This window comes from Lampris incognitus, chromosome 7 (assembly GCF_029633865.1).
Source record: "Lampris incognitus isolate fLamInc1 chromosome 7, fLamInc1.hap2, whole genome shotgun sequence".
In the NCBI taxonomy this organism is placed as follows: domain Eukaryota; kingdom Metazoa; phylum Chordata; class Actinopteri; order Lampriformes; family Lampridae; genus Lampris; species Lampris incognitus.
Genome location: NC_079217.1, coordinates 16,551,467 through 16,570,361, shown reverse-complemented (window position 1 = coordinate 16,570,361; position 18,895 = coordinate 16,551,467). Strand labels below are relative to the sequence as shown.

Genomic DNA, 18,895 nt, shown 5'->3' with positions numbered 1-18,895 from the left:
CATTATCAGGGAGAGAAGAGTAGTGTGGACTGGAAGGACCTGAACCTGGTTCTGCCCTGTCTAGAGTACCACAACAATACTTGGACCTGGCTAGATTTCGCCATGGCTGTGAAAAGGGACAGTCGGAAAGCCCTCGTTGCACAGGTACAATATGAAACGTGAAAGGAAATACTGATGTTGGAGTTTTTTTTTTCATACCCTTTCAATCACACAAGGTTTGCACACAACCTTTTGTGAAACGTTATACACATTAAGTGACAATCTAAAGCCATTATCGTTTAAGGCAAACAAAGTTGTGCCTGATTTTATTTATCATTATTTGAAATGTGTTTCTTTTTCTGTTCACCAAAGGATTTCCTTAAATTGGCCAACTGCAAATCCCAGAATATGAATTGGTCATAGATTAGCAAAAATCGTATGGCATTTATTTATTTCAGTTTTTTTTTTTTTTTTTTTTTTTTGCTTTTTTTCCCTTGTTGTGCAGATGATTAAGGAGAAACTACGACTGAAGCCTGCTTCAGGCACAGACCCACGGGGCAAAACATTTGAAGCAAAGTCCGACAATAGCCTGCAGCAGCAAGAGGAAGATGAAAAGGCCAGGCTCCTCATTGGGCTCAGCACCACAGACAAGAGTTCCAGCAAGAAGAGTATCTTCAGCCGTCGCAAGTGACGCATGCGTGTGTGCGCACACACTCTTAAACCAGAACTTGACTTGATAATCTACTATGGCAGCTACCACAGTAAAGGGAATCAGGGAGATAGTGGACAGTCTGGTGTGTGTGTCAGATCAGTTAGCCTTTCAGGACATTCTTTGATGTGGTGTACCTAAAATGGAGAACGAGGCGTTAGATCCTATTTGGGGAACAGATGTGTTGTAAATTGTATTGGAGGCTTCCTGCTTGCCAGTTGCCTATAAACCTGCTGAAATTAAAAGATGGGTCTGGTGATTTTCTGGGTTTGAGTAGAAGATACTTATGTTACTCAAAACTGAAATCATGGCCCAGATCCCAATCAAAATTCCTTTTAAAGAAACATAAACAGTACCAGGATCAGAAGGGTGACATTTTGACCAAACTTTTTATCTTGCTTGTTCTTGTGCCATCAAATTGACTGTATTCTTTTCATTCACTCACCTTTCAAAAAGACCTTGCGCCTTTCATCTTTTCCTGCTGGCTCGGGAAAATTGTATGTCAATGTCTGCTACATTATATAGGACTAGGTTGAAAGCCATCTTGAGAACCACTTAAATGCTGTCAGTTATGATGGTTATGGTTAAACTTTTCTTTTATCAAAGCTGAGAAAAAAAATGACGTGCTTGTATGATTGCCACTTTGGCAGGAAGGCCACTACTATAAAAGACCACAACCTTACACTATCTTGTTTTTATTATGGTATTGCCCACATTCTTAAGATGGCACACATTTTATTGTAAAAACAATTATATGCTTGTATGATTGCCCCTTTGGCAGGAAGGCCACTACTAGAAATGACCACAACCTTACACTCACTATCTTGTTTTTATTATAGTATTGCCCACATTCTTCAGATGGCAGACGTTTTATTGTACCCCACAACAGTGCAATATTCCAAGAACAAATCAGCAAAAATCTACCAATTTGTGTTAAATTATCGCACTTGCAATGATGGCATCGATGGTCTTGGCAAAAATATGTTGCAGCTAATAGCTGAGTGATGTTTTGTAACACTTTAACACTAAAGCACTTTTTATGCAAAGTATTTTCTGATATTTTTGTATATGGTTGTCTCCGTTGAATTACTTGTACAACTGTGCTGCTAAGCCTCTTAGTTCTGTCACACTCTTCTGTCGAAACATATTTTTGCCTCAACATTTCAGTTAAACGGTTTTGTAAACTAATGGATTCCCATAGTTCACTATCAGCTTTGTTCTGTCGGAGCCTGCTTTGTTTTATTGTTAATTTGTCAATAAACAAATGTTACCGTCTCTGGCTGCTCTTGTGCTCTGTGCTGCTGCTGCTGTAAAGGGAGGGGGCGGGATGATTGATCTGTAATCTGACAGGCTTTACTGGAGCGGAATGAAGCCCTCGTTAGTGTGTGTGTGTGTGTGTGTGTGGTGGGGGGGGGGGGGCGCGCGCGCGAGTCACACATTTAGATCCCTAAACGAGCGGGAGCGGGAGCACGCCTTTTCAAGCCAAAGCTGCGAATGGAAGAAATGCCTGTTAAATTTCCCTGAGACTCTGAAGTCAACCTGTGAAAAAAGGATGCCATGGGTAGTGGAGTTAGTAGCGATGACAAGGTTTGTGAGTCATTAATATTCAGTTGTTCGAGCTAAGGGCTGGGGGGGGGGCAAGAGTTTAACATGTTCGGTTTATTGAAACGCTTGTTAAACTCTAGACTATATATACTTAATTATTACAATGTTTTTAGAGTAGTCGTAGATTAGTGTGATTACAACGCTGTTCCGGTGGTGGCGAGCGAAATGGATGTGACGGATATCTCCAAATTGGGCGAGGTGGCGATGGATGTCGTTAAATGTCAGTAAGTGCTCAGACATGGGGATTTCATACTTTCTCGTTTTTGTTTTCCCTGAGGGTGTTTGCGTGTTGAGGGAGGGCAGTGAATGACGCAAACTGCCCCGGGCCGTTTAGGAGCGGCGCTAACAGCCACGTCTTGTTTGCCCCTGACTGGGAAAGATGGCAAGAGCAAAACTGTTACGCCTCGTTAACGCGTACGCGGGTATTTTTGAAAACGTAGCTTTTTCTGTGCCTTTTTGGTCTTAACGTCCACACGCAAACTGCGTTTTAGGTCACTGAAAACAGACCTTTCGCAAAACTCCTTCCAGGGTGGAGATTTTCAGACTGTTTTCAGTATTGACGTGTAGACAGGGGAAACGGAGTTTTTGGCTTGTTTGCTTTTCTTTTCGGGTTTCTGATTGGCGACACAAGGTTAGGGTTATATCGCCCGCTATTGGTTTGGCGTCCTCTTGACAGCGCTTCCATTGGGTTCATTTGGACGGAGTTTTTTTTCTTCTTTTTTTTTTAAGAATGAATGAGGAAAACCCCGTTTTCAAAAATATCCGTGTATGTGTGGACTAGGCATCAATCATAATACACCGCTTTAGCCCCGCAGATCATACAAGAATTAGGTTTTAATGTTTGATTTTGATTATATTTGATCAATCTAAGTATCTGGTATATGATTTTGTAGCTGAGTGTTGCACTCCAAGGAAACTTTACAGCGAATTCCATCTAGAACTTAAGTACTTTGACCTTAGTTAACCTGTGCAAATATGTGATTTTATGCTCATGTACAATTTGTTAAAGATGTACTGCCTTTAAAGCTACCACGGACATTCATAGTCCGCGAAATGGTCTCAAGCTTTTGCGCGTTATTAACATTATATGTGATCTAGTTGGGCCAAAAATAATACTGTCGTCACAGATTGGAAAGCTGTTCCTGTCTATCAGAAGAAGTATTTTCCCCAAGCAATTGTTTATAGACATTTTATGTTAAATGCTTTGAATCAAAATTTCCTTTGACAAGTGTGTATCTTTAGACTGGTAATGTTATAACATATTGCTTTACCTGAATGAAGAAAGGGAGGCAATGCAGCTGAAGATAGTAGGTGCTTGCACAAACATCTCTGCAACGTGCATATTTCAGTCAACCATAGAAATACTAGATGGCTCAGACTGTTGTCACAGCCAACAGGACGGGGTCGTGGACTGGAGGTTCCTAAGCGTCTGCTCCCTTCAGATGACAGTCTGGAGAAAAGGTCTTCGGATGTGGAGAGGAAGACTCGGGATGCCGTTTCGGTATTTCTGCCTGAGTTCCAATGCAGAAGATTTCCTGGCAAGGACCATTTCCAGGTACTCCACAGTTAAAATGTCCAGTACAAAACATTTGCCTGACCGGTGACAACCAGAAATTGTATTTCATATATTAAATCTTGCGTTTGAGAGAGGAAAAACTCTTAGAGGTTCATCATATCAATCCAAATACTGTCTAACAATTTTACCTCTGTGCTTTTTGTCATAGATTCTCGGTTTTGTTGCCAAGGGGTCCTTTGGACCCATCTTGAAAGTAAAGGACAAGAATAAGGACAAAATCTATGCAGTTAAGGTGAGTCAACAAGTCTCGTACAAATCAGCTAAGCAGTGGTAATCAGTATTCCCATTACTGCTCAATTTGAAAATAAAAACTTTCACATATTGTTCTAAATTATGATGTAGGTTATACCAAAGTCTGAGATCTGGAAGCATGGAGCTCTGGAGCAGTCAAAGGAGGAAGTCATAATTCAGGTACATGGTTGTGTAATGTTTCTGTTGGGGCAACCCCTCACACTCAGAAATACAGTTACAAGAGCAGCACACGAGGAGTTGTGAGCGAAGAAAGGGGAAATATGTACTCACACTCGAATTTGGCCCTACCATGCTTTGGAATAAACAAAATGCAAAGATGCCTTGTCAATTCAGTACAATTTTTTCTTACCCCAAAATTGATAAAGGGTTAAGGTAGACTAGTTAGTTGAACCGGGGTCTGATATGGATCATGTGCCATAGGCTGTATATACAGGACAGGCAGAAGTTAACTATAATTATTGATCCAAGTAGGAAGACAATGTTGGTTATTGTTATCCGACCTTTAAAATGGATATGGAGATCATTATTCATTTCTTAAATATGCTCCTGAACTGGTTTTCTCAAGCAGCTCTTGCCCAAATTTATCTAGTTGTAAGAGTAACCCTGATGCTACATCTGTGGAAAGTGTACACAAAGGTACACTTTCCACAGATGTAGCATCACAAGTATATTTTGATCACTTGGCATACATAACTGTACTTTTGAAGGTACAAATGGGAGGGGGACATAAAGAGACTTGCAACAAAGGATACTAGGGTGCCATGCCAGCAACAAAATGTGTACTCTAAAAGGTACAATTCTGCCCTAACTTTACCGAGTGTTTCATGCATTTCCAACAAATAGTCAACATTGGCAACAACAACAGTATCTTTATTTCGATTAGTTGTCTGTTGTACATGATTGCATTAAGAGACAGTGTAGGAAGCTCCTTATCCATCTCTCATATTCCCTCATAGTCACTGTTGCTTTTTATGTTTTGGCGGATGCATTGCAGCGGCAGCTCAAACATCCATTCATCCACAACCTGCAGGACTGCTGGCAGACACAACGCCATCTCTTCATTAGTGAGTTGTCAAACAACGGCTCAGTCAGACATTTTTCCCATCTACGATCCTCCTCCCCGTTGTGTTTGTTTTGATTTCCACCCTCTGGTCCCACAGCAGCATAAGCAGTGATATTTAAAGACTACAGCGTAGTTACTGCATCCCTAAATTTGACTACTCGCCTCATCGATGGATACTGAAGGGGCACACTGACATCTAGTGTGGTTTTAGGATAAAGTTCACACCCTCAGTTTATTTATGTGGCTGTCGCATCTTTTGTCATTTTACAATGCTTCTGTTTGGATCATCAGTATCCCACAGCTTAAAGGATCTCCCTCTCTGCCACTGGTTCGAATTGTCAAAAGAACCACAATTGGGAATTTATGCATATGTGTGTAATTTATGTGTAATCTGTGTTTATGTATCTGTTGATTACTTTTTTCAAGATGCCTGAGGTACACACTGTCTGTGTAGCAAATGAAATTCATATAATATCCAGACTAACCTTATCCCTCCCTCTGTATTTTCTGTCTGTATTTTCTACCTCTCTATGCCATTCAGCCCTTGTTAAGATGAGAACATGATTTCATCTCTAGTCCTTTTCTTTGCTCCTTTAACTTTGATGTTTATATACTATACTTTTTGTTGGAGTTACAAGCATTAACCCAATGTGTGCTATAGACAGTAGGTTTCAAATACTGCAGTGTGTTCTTATGTGTCTTCCCTCACAGTGTGCGACTACTGCGACTCCGGAGATCTGTACACATACTGGGAACTTAAAGGCCAGTTTGGAGAAGATGAGATTCGGGTCTTTGCGGCAGAGCTAGGCAGTGCACTGGGTCAGTGTTCTTCAGATGTTCACCTCTTACAATTCGCCATCGGGAGTTTTAACATTGACTTCTTTTACAGCAATGCGGCGTCTTTCATCACTGTTTTAGTGTCGTCCCCCTGCTTAACCGGATGCTGCGAAATGCTTTGTCTTATTTGACGTGTTGCCTCTTCTGTGTTTCTCTGTAGGATTCCTACATGACTGTGGGATTATACACAGAGATGTAAAGGTATGCATGCTGGTCAAAATGTGTAATTTAGTTCCACTGATATAGAAAATGCATGCAGCAATGTATTTACATGCTTAGTACATTTTGTGTTTGGGATTTTTCAGATGGAAAACATCCTCTTGAGTGACCAAGGTGATGACTCTAAAATCTCTAAAGCACTTACAATTAAAACCGATCATTTAGAGCACTGTGGAAATCAGATGTTGGTTTTTATTCAACATTTGCAGGAACATTGGCTGTCTTGATAATATATGAAACGCATACTCAAATTCTGATTGTTAAAAATGGTTTTGAATCAAAGTATTTAGAAGTTTATTATGAGACAGTGTCAAAGCATCTCTTTCTGCTATGACGCAGGTCATCTTCGGTTGGCTGATTTTGGACTCTCTCGCCGCCTCACACGAGGGGGAAGAGCATTTTCAGTATGTGGGACTATCCAATACATGGGTGTGTTGCTTTCAAATTCTGGCCAAATTTAACGGATTAGTTTAGGCAGACATGCAACTTTATGGAAAATAAATTTGAATTGTCTTAAATGATTATTTGCTTTGCACTAAGACTTTTTCATACCAATGAAAGCCCGTGCTGTAGCTTCTTCAGATTTGAGGGATGCTACCTGTTTATCATTTAACCTCACTTTAAAGGGTCTTTGGCTGGTTTTTGTCTGAACAGCTCCTGAGGTCCTAAGTGGTGGTCCATACAACCATGCAGCTGACTGGTGGTCCCTCGGCATTATGCTGTTCTCACTGGTGGCTGGAAAGGTGGGGTCATCTAGCCTGGTTAACATTATTTCTCAGCACTAGATATAGCTCTGCAGAGAGGTAAGGTCGATTGTTGGTTAGCGCTGTTGTCTCACAGCAATAGAGTCCTACCCAGGATTTGATCACAGCCTTTTAGCATGGAGTTTGCATGCCATGATAGCTTATATTTCCTGCAGGTTCTTCAGTTGCCTCTCACATCCAAAGACATGCATGTTGGGGGAATGCATAACTTTAAATTGTCCATAGCTGTGAGTGACTGTAAATGACGGACAGGCAACCTGTCCAGGGTGTCTGCCTTCTATCTGGGGCCTGTTGCACAGACTCCAGCCTCTGCAACCTTGATTTAAATTAAGTGAGTATAGATAGTGAATGAATGCTGCACTATGTCAGTTGTTGGTCACAGTTGCTTGTTTGTGTGTATATGTGAACATTTCTTTGTTTCATTAGTTTCCAGTTCCTCCAGAGTCAGACCACTGTACCATGTCGCGGAAGGTCAAAGAATTCCCTTATGTCATCCCAAAGACCTTCAGCCCTGCACTGACCCTGCTGCTCAGCGAGGTCAGTATCAGCAAATTTGCCAAATATGTAGTTCTTGATCCTTGAGGGAAAAAAGTATTCTTATAACCTCTGTTTTTTTTCTCTCTCTTTTATTTGACCTAGCTGCTGTGCAAGAATCCAGCAAACCGTCTCCGTAACCTGGAGCGCTTCAAAAGGCAGACCTTCTTCAGTGGCACTTCCTTTGACTCTCAGATACTCCAGAAGACACCTGTCGGATTTATTCTTGAACTGAAGAGTCATCCAGATCGGGTCGCTAAAGCAATGAGGGGCCTCTCGGAGGACTACTTTCGCAACTTTGACTGTGATAAAATCCTGAATTCTCCCACCAGCCCCCCTGACTTGTCCCCTACCTTGGCCAACATTGATTCAAACCAAGCTACAGCACAGACTTGTAAAGCGTGAGACAGTTTTTTAACACACTAAACACAGAATACAGTATTATCAAGTGTAAATTGGTGGCAAACGAGATGGATCTTCATCTGAAAAAAAAAAATCTTACCTCTGGGACTGCCATTATTTTCTGTTACTTTATCATTAAGCTTTGCTATTAAAACTGTTCTTCCGATGTGAATTGTATGATATGAGAGTTGTTGACAACGGGCGTTAGGTATTTTAGCCATGTCCAGCTATATTTTCTTTGTCTGCATACAGTGAAATATTACATTAATGGTTGAATTTAATGTAAGTCCATTAAAGGATATTGATCTTTTGCATAATAAAGATTTGTCTTTTCTCAATGAGTAAATGGAGTGTCATAAAATGCACAAATCTGATATCCAGGCTAAGGTCTTAATTGTCCTCTTTTGCATTTGCATATCCAGTACATAAATGTCCAGGTGTTCATATAATAAGTCAAAATATTTCCATGCTCTCACAGCAAAGGGACAAACATGTATACATGCTTCAGTAGAAACTGATACCACTTCATTCTGTTTCTTAGGTTTCTCATCAGGTAATTGTAAATGGTACATTTATATGCACCACCTTAAAAACTACATAATCGAGTATAATAATAATAATAAACTTATATAGCGCTTTTCTAACACTCGTGCATGTATATGTGCGCAATGAGTCCTGGAATCAAAACATCCGCATGCCTCTTGTATGTCATACTTTATGGTCAAAACATTCGATATTGAGTTTGTTTTATAAGGCACATATGTTAAGTGGACAGAATGACTCCGGCATAGGCGAGGTTGTCACCCCACCAAAGTTCACTGGTTTGATTCACTCATGTAGCCACTCCTGTATAGTCACAATAACCAAGATGCTCCATCTCTACCAGTTCCAGTGGTGCGCTTGCTGGCTGACTGAGCTCCCCAGCAAGAGGCAGAAAACAGGTTTCTCTCCTGGGGGAATCGATTAAGTAAAACAAACGCTCAAAAACCTAATTTTAGGTTTCTAACATAGTAGAAGATATCTGAAAGCAAGTTTCGTATAGTTGTGTGCCAATTTTTCACTTCTGCAGGAAGTTCTCTGAGGAAATTTCTAGAACTCTTCACACATTACTTTCGTATGTAGAGGATTTTCATTATATACGTTTTATGTAAGTTAAATGTTAAATCAGTTATGTAAGGTTGCTATACCTAAATAAGTGATGGCCAACTTTCAGCCTCGGGATGACCTATTTGGAGGAGCACACATAACTCCATTGAGGACAACCTTAATAGGACACAAAATTGAGGACCAGATAAGGCATCATCATTAAATGTTTTTAATTAGGTAACGGAAAAAAATTGTTGCCCCAGTGGAGACAGCCACGTTCAACAGTTGCACTTTTCCAAGTCATCCCTCTAGTATTTAAAACCGTACCTACTGAATGGAAATGCATAGCCTTCTCTCAGTGCCTCCGGACATTGAATCCCCCTTCAGGCCCCTGTCTTAGACAGGTCCATCATCTCTCTGTTGTGGCTCTAGTGGCAGGCAGTCCAGTGACCCATATCTGTTCAGAGGCACACTGACCCACAATAATGAAGAAAGGAGTCCCCTAAAATGACAACAAACCAGCCCATAGACTTTAAACAAATGGAAATAAACACATGCAGTCTCTGGACATAGCCTAAGTCCGCATGGCGGTGTGATTTAACATGACAAAGCCTTTTTATTTGTATTTTTGCAAGATTTGCTCTGGAAAAAAAAACACCAGTGGTCTCATTTGGATCAAGAGACAACATTATGAGTCTACCACTATGGGTTTGTGCAGCAAAACCTAATACAACACTTTGTCACGTATGGTAAGCGAGGCTTGGACTGAGAAATGAACGGGGTGAAGGTAGACAGGTGTTGACCCCATTGGTCAATGAAGTCAACAAGCACTTGCTCTCCCTGTATTTGTATAAACCCACATTGTGTCGGTCAGACCGAGTACACCGGCCTTGAGAGGATTTTTTTTAACATATATACTTTATTAATTCCCGTGGGGAAATTCTGCTCTGCATTTAACCCATCCTAGCTGTGTAGCTAGGAGCAGTGGGCAGTTGCCCTGCAGCACCCAGGGACCAACTCCACTTCTTCTCTCCATTGCCTCGGTCAGGGGTACAGACAGGAGTATTAACCCTAACATGCATGTCGTTTTGATGGTGGAGGAAACCGGAGCACCCGGAGAAAACCCACCACAGACATGGGGAGAACATTAAAACTCCACACAGAGGACGACCCGGGACGACCACCAAGGTTGACAACCCCGGGGTTCAAACCCAGGACCTTCTTGCTGTCAGGCGACAGCACAAACTACTGGGCCACCATGCCGCCCAAATGTTTTTCATTTATATGTTGCTTGTGCCCCAACGAACTTATTCACCACATGCAATATGGCGTACAAGATGAATGCTGATGTTGTGATTCCACTTTGGACATTCTGACTCAGTCAGGATTTACTCTGGGCTTTACATTGGTACGTAAATGTAAAGCCCATGGGGTGGCACTGTGGCCCAGTGGTTAGCCCTGTTGCGTCACAGCGAGAAGGTCCTGGGTTCGAACCCCAGGCCATCCCAGGTCCTTTCTGTGTGGAGTTTGCATGTTGTCCTCATGTCTGCGTGGGTTTCCTCCCACCATCAAAAAGACATGCATGTTGGGGTTGATACTCCTGTCTGTGCCCCTGAGCAAGGCAATGGACAGAAGAACTGGAGTTGGTCCCTGGGCGCTGCAGCTGCCTATACAATAGGATGTGTTAAATGCAGAGAACACATTCACTGTAACCTACAATGACAAAATAAAGTGGCTTTCATTCATATACAACAGCAGTTTTGCGCCACCAATGCATAAATTTTTTTTTAAAAAAATCTCAATGTGTATGAAATTCTGTTTTGTCAAACTTTTCATGCATTGTAGATGTCACAGACCACACAATCTAGTTTTAATCACGTTTTATTCATGGGCTCTTAACGATGAGTTGTTTATTTTAAGCGTGATGTGATGCTACACGCGTGTTTAGTTTCTCTTGAAACACATGCGTGACATACAGGGCAGCTCTTTTAATTTCTGGTTCATATCGGAAAGGATTTAACTGACCTCGTTCTGCTCTAATTTGGGGCCATATTCCCATGTTAATTTACATTGACTGAAACCTAGAAATTATTTCTATTTCTGAAAGTTTCCATCACTTTCTTTACCGTTTAAGGCACACAAAAAGCCACTAAGTGCAGGAATTGCTCTGAGACTGAAATACTCCTGTGGATTTCAGGGTGAAGACCAAATCATCAGGAGGATTAAAACTTTGCCCGGAGCGTATTTGAACTAATTAAGATAAAAATAGCTTTCTAAAGGGTATTGGTTAAGTGTTAAAATGAGGTTGACGTAGGGGGTCCATGGCTGTATAATAAGAATACATAACTTGTTATTCCTCATTAAACCCCGACATGAGAGTTTAAAGCGGGTCAAAAGTCATTGTAGAAATAAACATTTCGTTGGGGCGCTCATGACTGTTATAAGATGCTGGTTGTCATAAAAGTCTAGTTTGATTTTTTTCATCCACAAGTTGAGAATTCACAAGTTTGCCCTCAGGTCTGTAGTGTAAGATGACTGAAAAACATTGAAAGCATTGTTTCGCACAAAAACAAAAAACAAAATCAAGCTTCTGAATGAACTTTTCCCCCCCATATGCAAGCATAACTTATTCATTAAATTGAGTAGGGAGAGAGGAAGACGATTCCTCAAATGACTTAATTGCCTACATTAGTGTGGGCGTGTGGGCCCCGCCTGGTGGGGAGGCTTATAAAGTGGGGCATAGGTGGGATGGATACAAACTGGGACCGTTAGTATTCAACACAACAGTGGACGGGAACGATTTGATTTCACATTTTCCTGGTAAGGTTTTTTTTTTTTTTTTGCAGCTTGGAGCTTTGTGAAGCCTTAACACAGCCCTTTCTTTCCCTCAGCGATTTAAGACTCCACCATCATCACTGCCGGGTAAGTACAGGACACTTGGTCCTATGCTGTTTTAGCTTGCTGAATCAGTAGTGGCTGTTTAATCCATTTAGTCCAAGTGGCCCAACTTTTTGCAGTAGATTGATATGAACTGATACTTGATACCGTCAGTCGTTGATAATGAATGAAAAACCTTCCATGTGGATTGCACTTTGACGGTGTAAGTTATTCATCCTCTCTGGCTCATTTTCACATAGAAGTACGGTCAAAGCTTTCCAGGCTCTGCATCTCATAAGACTAACATGGGCTCATATAACCGGGGGCCATAATTAGCTGGTCCCTTTGTTCTGGGGACTGCATCTATTGAAACAGATAAGGATGCAATGCCCGCACATGGCGTTATCTTAGTATAATAATAGGCCAATGAGGCATCTCCATTCTCACTTTCACCATTGGTGAGTGAGTGAAATACTTTTAACCAGGTCCCCAAAAATAATGTAACGTGCACGGATAAGTAGACACGTTGGTCCTTGGCTAACGGGTCGGACCCTTTAGTCGACTGGTTAACGTTGCTGCCCGCCGTGCAGAAGATACGGGTTCGCGTCCCGCCTGTGGCGGTTCCCGGGCTGCCCCCCTAACTCGCTGCAATACTTTAAAGTGGTAAAAACAAGGGGGAGAATGTATAACATACTAAAACATCAAGTAACTACAAAAAGAAACATTTAATGGCGTCCGGGTTGTGTAGCGGTCTGTTTTGATGCCCACCAACACGGGGATCGCCGGTTTGAATCCCCGTGTTACCTCCGGCTTGGGAGAAACCTCAGGGAGAGCATCAGAGGAGGGATCTCTCTCCCAAGATGGACAACGTGCAATGGATGTTATGTTTACACAATTTACAGATACAACATTGAGAGAGGATGACAGAATTATAATGGAATTACAGAATTTATGAAGAATAGTGTCCAGACGCTTACATTTACGCTTACACCAACAAAACTGCATTGTCCTCTGCCAAGACACAAAAAAAAAGTCAAAGGGAGTCAAAGGGAGGGTTGTTCCTCAGTTTTGAGACTAGAGCGGCAAATGCACAACCTTCTTTTAACTCAAACCTAACTCAAGGAAATTAGGAATTCCTGGACCAAAGGGTTCCGACGGAGTTGTTAGGCTGCAAAAGATTGCTGGATGGAGTCAGGGACCTCACCACTCACCACGCAGTGCTGTGTGAATGGGATTAACATTAATATCTTATCTGAAACTGATTTAGGGCCATGGAAGCGAAGCCAGTGGGGTAATATGAGAACTACTATACTCGTACATGAAACACAAGCAGCAGCATTTCAGTCAAACTTCATTACTGCTCAGTATAAAAGAGGGTCAAAGATTACAGCATTTTCGGATAAAGATTTGATGACAACAGACCTGTAAAATACTCAACATCCGTTGAAAGACTCAGAATCAAAATACTTTATTCATCCCCGAGGGGAAATTGGGAAATTTTCAAGACTAAGAACATAATGTATGTTTGTCAGAATTGAGACTCAAGAACTTTATAGGACATTATCCAAAGGAGTTGAATCAAGTGCAACTGGATTTGGTATATATAGGACATTTATAGGACATTCAATCCTTTACAGCCACAAGGCATCAATTTAAAACATCAAACTGGCTGGTGTGACAGAGGAGGATGCAGAGGACAGGAAGAAATGGAAACGGATGATCCGCTGTGGCAACCCCTAACGGGAGCAGCCGAAAGTAGTAGGAGTAGTAGTAGTTAATTGGTAAAGCTGCATCAGCATAAGTTATCAGGAATATCAAAATGGTATATAATTTGACCCAAGGAAAGTATGTGATGTGGAAAAAAAATACAGGTCTGAGATTGGACCCCTGAGTCACCTCACAAGCTAGCAGCAAATAAATGAGACGTAGACTCTGCAGATATTTGTATTTGACAGCAAAGATAAAGAATGATTCAGATCAGTTGCAGATATATCAACCCATTGTCTAGGTCTCAAAGCATCCTTAACTATTTTCATTAGCTTTGAGAGACAGTCGATATCCATTTCAAGAATATGCTCTTATGATGAATTTATTAATTTCATTCACTGTCACTGAGAAAAATCTGATGAGTTTTTCTTGTTATTTTGAAATAGACTATTGACTTAATCAGTGGCATGCTACATGCTAATGAACCCAATTCCTAAACCTAGGTTTTGAGCCCACCTCTAAAGATGACACATCAGTTTTCTACACTCACAGCAGCACAGAAGAAGGACCTGAATGAGACCGCCCTACGCATTATCTCTCCAGGAAAAGGCATCCTGGCTGCTGATGAGTCTGTTGGTCTGTATAAGGCTCCACATATCTCTTTAGACAAATGAAAGGAAATATCTTTATTGGAGATCTCATATATAACAAAGGATCATACTCAATATGCCCTCAAATAATGTGCTGTATAACATTGTCAATCCAAATACTCCAAGTGAATTTGTCACATCCCCAGAATTTGACTGATGGGTGTCTCACTTGGGCTTCACAAAGACATGATGTGAAATCTTAAAATTCACCTTTTTTACAAATGCTACAGGCGATGTCTGAATTGCATTGGAACAGGTAGCATGGCGAAACGGCTGGCCCAGGTCGGGGTTGAGAACACAGAGGAGAACCGCAGAAAGTATCGTCAGATTCTCTTCAGTGCAGATGATCGCATTAACTTGTGCATTGGAGGGGTCATCTTCTTCCATGAGACACTGTACCAGCATTCTGATAACGGCGTTCCCTTTGTCAAAATGATCAAGGACAAGGGCATCCTGGTTGGCGTCAAGGTGTGACAGTTTAGTGGCAAGTCATCTTCAGTAAGAAAAATTGAATAGTGCCAAGCCTCATTAAAAACAATATTAGTGTGGTTATTACTGTTACAGGTTATGATATAAGCTGAGGCAGGCCCGAAAATGCTTTTTTTAAATCCTACCACTATAGTAGCTGCCTCTGTCCTGATTATTAACAGTTTATGCAAGGATCCAACACTGTCACTACTCTCGTTTCTCTTTGTATATTTCAGGTTGACAAGGGTGTGGTTCCACTGCCAGGAACATGTGGAGAATCCACAACGCAGGGTTGGTAAAAAAAAACTTCTTGTCTCCTCAAGTTAATCTAGCAATATCACCTGTTGAAATGGAATATGCAGGATACTTAATTATCTTTTTCCCATTCAAAAGGTCTGGATGGCCTTTCAGAGCGCTGTGCCCAGTACAAAAAGGATGGAGCAGTTTTTGCAAAGTGGCGTTGTGTGTTGAAGATCAGTGACACCAATCCGTCTAACTTGGCCATTACAGAGAATGCAAATGTTTTGGCACGTTACTCAAGTATCTGCCAGCAGGTTAGCACATATGTCATTTAAGAAAGTGTGAGCACCAGTAGGATTTTGATGCATGAGGTTTATCTCTTTAATCTTCCCTTTCTTTGACATATAGCATGGGATTGTGCCCATCATCGAGCCAGAGATCTTGCCTGATGGAGATCATGATCTGAAACGTTGTCAGTATGTCACTGAGAAGGTGGGTTTCTCTTTCCTCGTGTGTTTGCTGGAGTTTGTGCTATTTTTCTTTCTGATTCCCAAACATGTGTTCGATTAATACCATGCTGTGTGTCATTTGGGCGGCACGGTGGCCCAGTGGTTAGCTCTGTCGCCTCATAGCAAGAAGGTCCTGGGTTTGAACCCCAGGGTTGTCCAACCTTGGGGGTCATCCCAGGTTGTCCTTTGTGTGGAGTTTGCATGTTCTCCCCGTGTCTGTGGTGGGGTTTCTCCGGGTGCTCCGGTTTCCCCCATCATCAAACGAAACATGCATGTTAGGGTTAATACTCCTGTCTGTGCCCCTGACCAAGGCAACGGGAAAAGAACTGGAGTTGGTCCCCAGATGCCGCATGAAGGCGGCAGCCCACTGCTCCTAGCTACACAGATCACAGCTAGGATGGGTTGCTTTGCAGTAAATGAATTTCTCTGAGGGGATTAATAAAGGAAACTTAATTTCTAAAAACTTAATTTCTATTTTTTTTTTAGTTTACCAATACCTCGCAAACACTGATATAGCATGAGAAAGAGAGAAAGAGAGACGAAGGCGGGGACTCTGTGAAGATGCCCACCTTCCAATGTGCAGACTTCAGACCAGAGGGGATGGGGATGCATCATTAAAATAACAACACAAATAGGAACTTTTAAAGACACAAGAAACACATACACCCATTTGCAACAAAGTGCTTTTAAGTTAAGTGTGGTGAAGCGCTTGGTGCTATTGCAAGTCTTCTACCTTCATTTTGTTTTACTAAGACGATCGCTTAGGGAACATAAGAATGACTGCATTTGTTAGGTTTGATCATTGGAATACAGAGGCAGGTACCTACGGGCAAAAGAATAAAATGTGGGGCCAGTGGGTGGTCACAATCCAAATATTAACATAATATTTTGATATTCTTGGGTACATATATGTCTTTATGCATACTCAATAATCCAGGTAAGAAAATCACAGAGAGTTGAATCAGTTCATCTGGACACAACGTTTATCGTGACAGAGATGTTTCGTCACTCATCTAAGTGACCTCTTCAGTCTCAACTGACTGCAGGTAATCCCACCCTTCTAAACAATACAGTTTTACCCTTAAAGAAACAATACAAGGATGTGCACATCCTTGATACGTAGGAACTCTGGTTTGAACGGGGGAGTCAAAGAGGCCATTTATGTGAAGAGGGAACGACCATCCCTGAACACATGGCCATTGAAATTCTAGTTAATGCTCAAGGCAATTTGCATATCAAACCGATCATTGGTTTCGGTCATTATGCCACTGTATTGTTTATGAGGGTGGGGGTACCTGCAGTCAGTTGAGACTGAAGAGGTCACTTAGATGAGTGATGGAACGTATCTGTCTATAAACGTTGTATCCAGATGAACTGATTCAACCTTCTGTGATCCTGGCTACGTAGTTTCTCATAGATATTGTTGGATAATATTTCAGCTTAACTTTTGAACATCGTGTTTACACTTGTGTGTTCTTCATGTTGAGCATCCCATCAAGTCATATTTCTCATAGCTGCAGATTTTACATGCCCCGAACTGTCTTGAACTTAATAAATGATATAATATATGAACTACAGGTGCTTACCGCAGTGTACAAGGCTATGTCAGACCACCATGTATACCTGGAGGGCTCTCTGCTCAAACCCAACATGGTCACTCCTGGACACAGCTGCTCCAACAAATACACTCCGGAGGAAGTTGCCATGGCAACCGTCACCGCTCTGCGACGTACTGTTCCACCTGCTGTTGCAGGTAAACTACAAGGGCTTTCAGGTCTCACAGATAAATGTATTGATATAAATCCATAAAATGGCCATAAACAAATTTACCTATGAAGGAAATTCCAATTTCTGGAACCTTACAGGAGTTGCATTCCTCTCGGGTGGACAGAGTGAGGAGGAGGCCTCTATCCATCTGAATGCCATCAATAACTGCCCTCTGGTCAAACCCTGGATGCTTTCATTCTCCTTTGGCCGAGCCCTGCAAGCTTCTGCGCTCAGAGCCTGGCGAGGGCATAAAGAGAATGAGAATGTGGCAACTGAACAGTTCATCAAGAGAGCAGAGGCATGAGCCCAGTTTACATTTGCTATAAATAATTAAAATCATTTCATTATTTGCTCAACAAGCATGAATTAAAACAGTACTTACAATGGTTTTGGTCTCAAAAACTATGTTTCATTTCTTTGCTGACTCCTCTTTTCCGCCCATAGGTGAATGGTCTGGCATGTCAGGGGAAGTATACTGGTGGTGACAACAGTGGCCAGGCTGGCCAACATGTCTATGGATCTTGTCACGCATACTAAACAGCACAGGAAGACAACATTTACGCTTACACCAACAAAACTGCATTGTCCTCTGCCAATTTCCATAACCAAGCCCTATTCCAGGAGAATTGTAGTATAAATACTGAAGTTATTTAAAATACATTTAGCCAATAGCGGCAAACAGTCAGCGGAGATACTGTATAAGAAAATAGCGGCATTGACAGTGTGTTCTCTTGCCTTGACCTAAAAGGACAATCAGAATATGGCTTTGTGGAGTATTAAGTGCATGTATGGAATGAAATGAAAGGTGGTTTGCCTAGCGTTTGTTATGGATTCATGCTCTTGTAACAGTATCATAATTAAAGCTACATATAATTCACTTTCATGTTTTAAATTCAGAAAATGTCCCACTGTGTGTTGTGAAGAAATTAAACTTTGGCAGCCAAATAATAATATTCCCAGGCATCATTGTCATCCCTATTAATTAAGTAATGCAGGCAGTTGTTCTCCGATTACAGTATGTGGATGTGGCTTCAGGTAGTGTAAAGGTACTTCCTGTGTACCTGTCTATACAGTTGTGTACCTGAGTATAGAATTGTACTCATGTATATGTGTCTCTTGCTTTCATGCCATCAAATCCTGGAAAATTTTCCAGTCTTTCAAGCAACAGAGAGCTTGCGGGGAACAGCTGTTCTCAGTGATTGCACTCAACGTTTGTTGAAAAGCTGTCATAATTCCAATAACCTGGTAGAATATGTAAAAGTTGTCATTATTAGTAATATTTTCTGTGAAGCTTTAAAAAAGTACATATATAATTGTGAAAAATTAAAGAGTTTTCTGTTGCAATCTCACGTGGATTTTTTTGTATTATCTATTGATCAGAATTTTCTAATACAGGGTTACACAGTTTTAATATATAAACAAGGCTCGGCGTTTTCGATTTTTATTTTTCAAAGCCAGCCAGCATGCCGAATTTCGCCACAAGAGGGCACTGTTACATAACCTCACACGAACAGGAACGACTTTTGGCTCCGTGGAAACATAAAATCCGGGTGAAAATTAGTTTAAACCGAGCTGCTCCTTTTTAAAAAAAATCTGGGTATTTTTCGGTGAAAATCGGTAAAAACCGAAAACGCTGAGCCTTGTATAAAAA

The 18,895-nt window shown here is 41.3% G+C and overlaps 3 protein-coding genes across 3 annotated transcripts in view; all 3 read left to right on the top strand.

Annotated features, from left to right (window-relative positions):
- LOC130115478 (bridge-like lipid transfer protein family member 2) overlaps positions 1 to 1,957 on the top strand; it is a 34,223-nt gene extending 32,266 nt beyond the window's left edge. Inside the window, exons 38-39 of the mRNA XM_056283151.1 lie at positions 10 to 144; positions 485 to 1,957. Coding sequence (XP_056139126.1) covers positions 10 to 144; positions 485 to 670 — 321 coding nt within the window. The 3' untranslated portion in view covers positions 671 to 1,957. The remainder of the gene's footprint in view (positions 1 to 9; positions 145 to 484) is intronic.
- Positions 1,958 to 2,458: 501 nt separating this feature from the next.
- On the top strand, positions 2,459 to 7,967 carry rskra (ribosomal protein S6 kinase related a). The gene is made up of 12 exons (XM_056282798.1): positions 2,459 to 2,513; positions 3,643 to 3,848; positions 4,018 to 4,101; positions 4,212 to 4,280; positions 5,116 to 5,185; positions 5,896 to 6,003; positions 6,182 to 6,222; positions 6,327 to 6,354; positions 6,580 to 6,669; positions 6,895 to 6,983; positions 7,431 to 7,541; positions 7,644 to 7,967. The coding sequence occupies exons 1-12, from the start codon at positions 2,459 to 2,461 to the stop codon at positions 7,941 to 7,943; spliced, it is 1,251 nt and encodes a 416-aa protein (XP_056138773.1). The 3' UTR covers positions 7,944 to 7,967.
- Positions 7,968 to 14,134: 6,167 nt separating this feature from the next.
- On the top strand, positions 14,135 to 17,781 carry aldoca (aldolase C, fructose-bisphosphate, a). Its single transcript, XM_056283132.1, has 8 exons — positions 14,135 to 14,246; positions 14,517 to 14,728; positions 14,965 to 15,019; positions 15,122 to 15,282; positions 15,377 to 15,460; positions 17,056 to 17,230; positions 17,343 to 17,542; positions 17,689 to 17,781. The coding sequence occupies exons 1-8, from the start codon at positions 14,135 to 14,137 to the stop codon at positions 17,779 to 17,781; spliced, it is 1,092 nt and encodes a 363-aa protein (XP_056139107.1).
- Positions 17,782 to 18,895: the final 1,114 nt, after the last annotated feature.

What these genes read in the sequence shown, in the direction of transcription:
- rskra (XM_056282798.1), top strand. Translation starts at nt 2,459, where the DNA reads ATGGATGTGACGGATATCTCCAAATTGGGCGAGGTGGCGATGGATGTC. An exon ending in TCTCACTGGTGGCTGGAAAG is followed by an intron (nt 6,984 to 7,430) that starts GTGGGGTCATCT and finishes TTGTTTCATTAG; the next exon opens with TTTCCAGTTCCTCCAGAGTC. An exon ending in TGACCCTGCTGCTCAGCGAG is followed by an intron (nt 7,542 to 7,643) that starts GTCAGTATCAGC and finishes TATTTGACCTAG; the next exon opens with CTGCTGTGCAAGAATCCAGC.
- aldoca (XM_056283132.1), top strand. Translation starts at nt 14,135, where the DNA reads ATGACACATCAGTTTTCTACACTCACAGCAGCACAGAAGAAGGACCTG. An exon ending in TGGAGAATCCACAACGCAGG is followed by an intron (nt 15,020 to 15,121) that starts GTTGGTAAAAAA and finishes CCCATTCAAAAG; the next exon opens with GTCTGGATGGCCTTTCAGAG. An exon ending in AGTTCATCAAGAGAGCAGAG is followed by an intron (nt 17,543 to 17,688) that starts GCATGAGCCCAG and finishes TTCCGCCCATAG; the next exon opens with GTGAATGGTCTGGCATGTCA.